The sequence below is a fragment of the Penaeus chinensis genome, chromosome 25 (genome assembly GCF_019202785.1).
Source record: "Penaeus chinensis breed Huanghai No. 1 chromosome 25, ASM1920278v2, whole genome shotgun sequence".
Classification (NCBI taxonomy): Eukaryota; Metazoa; Arthropoda; class Malacostraca; order Decapoda; family Penaeidae; genus Penaeus; species Penaeus chinensis.
Genome location: NC_061843.1, coordinates 14,115,004 through 14,120,003, shown reverse-complemented (window position 1 = coordinate 14,120,003; position 5,000 = coordinate 14,115,004). Strand labels below are relative to the sequence as shown.

At 30.8% G+C, this 5,000-nt stretch overlaps 1 protein-coding gene across 1 annotated transcript in view; it reads right to left on the bottom strand.

Annotated features, from left to right (window-relative positions):
* Positions 1-4,016: 4,016 nt before the first annotated feature.
* The window catches only part of LOC125038479 (endocuticle structural glycoprotein SgAbd-8-like), a 1,348-nt gene continuing 364 nt past the window's right edge, over positions 4,017-5,000 (bottom strand). The window contains exons 2-3 of the mRNA XM_047631956.1: positions 4,514-4,710; positions 4,017-4,291 (exon numbers count right to left, since the gene is read on the bottom strand). Of these exons, the coding sequence (XP_047487912.1) occupies positions 4,168-4,291; positions 4,514-4,710 (321 nt within the window). The 3' untranslated portion in view covers positions 4,017-4,167. The remainder of the gene's footprint in view (positions 4,292-4,513; positions 4,711-5,000) is intronic.

The following is a 5,000-nucleotide window of genomic DNA, read 5'->3' as shown; positions in this document are numbered from 1 at the left end:
TACTGTTTTGTAATTCCCATCTGCCCTTCCGTCTCTATCTCTTCCTCTCTCTATCTCTATCTATCTGTCTATATATTTAACTATCTCTTTCTCTGTCTCCATGCGTGCCTGTCTCTCTTTCTCACTCTCTCTCTCTCTTTATCTGTCTATCTGTCTATCTTAGTCTATCTGTCTCTTTATCTATCTGTCTATATATTTATTATCAATTGCCTAAATTCGAACATTTTCATCAGAGTAGAATTGGTCAGGAATTCTTCAGTCACTGCCATCAACGACAAAGAAAACGGTAATGTTCACCAGTGTAACTAAGAATCGTTGGGTGACTATCTTGATATACGCAATGATAAAATAATAAAATAATAATACAAATAATATAATAATAATAATAATAATGATAATAATAATAATAATAATGATAATAATAATGATAGTAATTATAATGATGATGATAATAATAATATCAATACTGATGATAATGATAATAATTATAATGATAACGATAATGAAGAAATAATATTGATAGTATGCTCTTCTACTGATAATAATAATAACTAAAGATAATGGTAATGAAAATAATAATTAATCCTGCTATTATCATAATCATTATTATCATTATTATTATTATTATTATTATTATTATTATTATTATTATTTCATTATTATCATTATTATCATTATTATTATTATTATTATTATTATTATTATTATTATTATTATTATTATTATTATTATTATTATTATTATTATTATTATTGTTATCATTATTATCATTATTATTATTATCATCAACATTAATGTTATTATTATCGTTTTTATTATTGCTAGTATTAGTATTAGAATAATTTATATCATTATAATTATTACTATTAGTATTGCAAATATCATTATTATTATATCCTTATTGTTGTTGTTGTTGTTGTTATTATCATTATTATTATTATTATTATTATTATTATTATTTGTATTATAATCATCATTATTATTATTATTTCTATTATTATTATTATTGTAAATATCACTATCATTATTATCATTATTATTATTATTATTATTATTATTATCATTATCATCATCATCCAAATCACTACTTTCCTTATTAGCTTTATTATCATCACTACAAATTTCGTTGCATATCAGTGTATTTTAGTGTATTTTCAATATTATCATTAGCATCATCATAATTTTTATATCTATCATAGTTGTTAGTATTATATTAGTATTATCATTATTATTATTGTTTTTGTTTTTATCATTATCAATATCACTAATATCAGCATTATATTTATTATTATTATGTATATTGTTATTTTCATTATTATGTTTATTGTTAGTTTCATTATTATTATCATTATTATCATTATGTTTATTGCTATTTTCATTATTATTATCATTATCATCATCATCTTTATTATCATTATAACTGACATTGTCATTATCACTATCATCGTCATTATAACTGTTATTCTTATTATCATTATCATTATTTTCATGATCGCCATCAGCAGCCTCATCATTATTCTCTTTATGATCATCATTATTATATCCCTTATCATTGATATCATTGCTGTTAATATCTCATTTCTAACATTAACTGTATTTATCAAAGTTTGGGCTATTACTGTATTACCGTCAAGCTCATTATTACTACTGTTAATCTTAGTAACAGGCAACGAATAACACAGTTCAGTTGTCATTGCCAAGGTACACGTTCTTAGCAAGCCTTATCATCATGATGACTGTAATTCTATCTCTCTCTTATCTCTCGAGAAACACGCTTATCGATTTAGCGAGGTCGTGCATCGGTAACCCAAGACCTTATCCGGCCATCCACAGATAATCAGCCGGTTCTGAGCAGTTTTCTTAAGATAAGAGAGATAATATTAACCATACGACTATTTCTAATGGCAGTAATAATTATGGCAGTGGTAATTATAATGTAATGGGAATAAGAATAGTGATCATGATAATGATGATAGTGATCACAATAACGGCGATAATGATAAGTGAAGATGATAAGTGATGATAATAATAATGATAATGATGATAAAAATAATAATACCAGTAATAATGATGATTAATAACAATAACGACAATATGATGATAATGATAATGATAATAATAATAATAATAATAATAATGATGATGATGATGATAATAATAATGATGATAATAATGATGATAATAATAATAATAATAATAATAATAATAATAAATGATAATGATAATAATAAGGACGACGATATAAATATAACAATGGTAATAATGATAATGGTTACAAATAAAATTATAACAACAACAACTATGACAGTGATAACGATGATAACGATAATGATAATGATTATAAGAATAGTTTTCAAAATAATAATTATGATAAAAACGAAGATGATAGTAGTACTGATAATAGTAATAATAATAATGATAATGATGATTATAACAATGATAATATTAATAATAGTAAGATTATTATAATTTTTATAATGATGATGATAATAATAATGATAATAATAATAATGATATTAATAGTAATAATAATGATAAAAATAATGATAATGATAATGATAATAATGATATAACAATGATAATAACACTAATAATGATAATCATGTTAACTTTAATAGTAATGATAGCAACGATGATGAAGATGATACGGTTTATGATGTGATAATTATAATAATCACAGAAAAAAAATAATATTGAAAATCATAGTCATGATATAATAATGATAATGGCATCTTCATTGCCAATAACAGGAATGATGATGATAATGACAAGAAAACTAACGGTGTCATGACATAAAATTCTCATGAAACGGTATATATATGTCACTATGTATCTTAGTATTAAATGGTTATAAATAAAAGTCAGTATATAATATTTTGCAATAATATCTATTCACATAAAGATTTAGGGAGCGAAGCCCCTCATACAGACCGTTTTCTATGGAGGGAACTATAACACGTACTTCGATCCTCGCCTTTTCACTGAACTGTTTGATAAACGTAAGGAAGGCAAAACTAACAATAAATAAATAGATAGACGAGGGATAGAGATATATAAAAAAATAGATAGATGAAAGAGAGTATAGACTGGCCGATAAAGAAAAGGGAAATTGTAATATTTTAGAATTAGTATTTATGAAATAAAAACAATAAAGTAATTAAGATAAAAACTATTCCTCAGCAAGGAATTAACACCTAGTGAAAAGAATCGTACATTATGTAATGTATATGCAGGAGAGAGAAAGTGAGAGAGATAGAGATAGAGAGAGAGAGAATGAGAGAGAGAGAGAGAGAGAGAGAGAGAGAGAGAGAGAGAGAGAGAGAGAGAGAGAGAGAGAGAGAGAGAGAGAGAAAGAATGAGAGAGAGAGAGAGAGAGAGAGAGAGAGAGAGAGAGAGAGAGAGAGAGAGAGAGAGAGAGAGAGAGAGAGAGAGAGAGAGAGAGAGAGAGAGAGAGAGAGAGAGAGAGAGAGAGAGAGAGAGAGAGAAAGAGATAGAGAGAGAGAGAAAGAAAGAGAGAGAGAGAGAGAGAGAGAGAGAGAGAGAGAGAGAGAGAGAGAGAGAGAGAGAGAGAGAGAGAGAGAGAGAGAGAGAAAAAGAGAATAAGAGATAGATAGGTAGACAGACAGACAGAGAGAATAAGAGATAGATAGGTAGATAGACAGACAGATAGATAGTTAGATAGATAGATAGATAGAGAGAGAGAAAGAACGAAAATCAGAGAGAAAGAAAGAGAGAGAGAGAGAGAGAGAGAGAGAGAGAGAGAGAGAGAGAGAGAGAGAGAGAGAGAGAGAGAGAGAGAGAGAGAGAGAGAGAGAGAGGAAGGCTTACTTTGTATTGCAATACATAAGGAAAGCAAGATTAGTAAAACATGACTCTTCACTTTCACAAAAAGAAGAAATCAATCAATCCATTGGCTGGATCTTTTGCCCAAGAAGAAAAGACGAGGGAAAATTGAGACGAAGCCCCCCCCCCAAAAAAAAAGAAAGAAAAAAAAATAAAAAAAAGAAAGAAAGAATAACAATAAGAAGGGAAGTAAGAATAAGAAAGGTAGTAGCAAGAACAGAAGAAGAAGAGGCAGAATAAGAATTTCTTTTCTCACTTTCGCTTTAAAAGAAAAGTCTCAATTTCCGGATAAAGTTTCTTCACTTTCACTCCTGGAAAATGATCCTAGTTCCCGGACCTCTGGTAGGGGAGGGGGGGAGGCACAGGGATGACCGCCCCCTGGGGCTGGTACCCCCCCTGGTCGGCCACGAAGGAGATTTCGACGGGGACGCCCTCGGGGGACTCGTACCTGGGCGCAGGGAAGGCTTCGGTTAGCATGTTGGGCCTTCAGAAGCCTCTGATTTCGTCTGTTGTCTGCTTTGTGGTAATTTACTAGTGTACTGACGAGATATATAGATATACACACAGGTAGGTAGATAGCAGATAGATAGACACACAGGTTGATAGATAATAGATACATAGGTCGACAGAAAGAGACACATGTAAAGGGAGACGAGGCCCTAGTGCTTACCTCCAGCCTCCCTCCTTCGCCTGTCCGTCGCTCTCCTTCCCGGACTCCTGGCGGACGATGCCGTTGCCGGACTCGAAGTCGAAGGTGTAGCCTCCGTAGGCGTCCTGCGTCCGGTCGTCCTTCAGGATGGGGATGGGCGCGGAGTAAGGACTCTCGGCCGCCTCCGAGCCCAGGACGGACAGCAGCAGAAGGGCGGCCTGTGGGGGGGCGACCACGGTGCTGGTTTAGGCTCCGATATAATGTTACAAAGATTGAGTAAAGGAATTAAGTGAATAGTTGTTAAAAAAACAAAAAAAAAAACAGACACGCGCTATGGCAAGAAATACAAATGGTAATGATATTCAAAATACTGATAATGAAAATGTTAATTACATCAAAATGTTAGTAAGAGCGAAAATGCTATAATGAAAATAAAGATAACTGATACAGTAAAGGAGACACAGAATAATAATTAAATTGCTATATTGATATGTTATCTGAAAAGCTG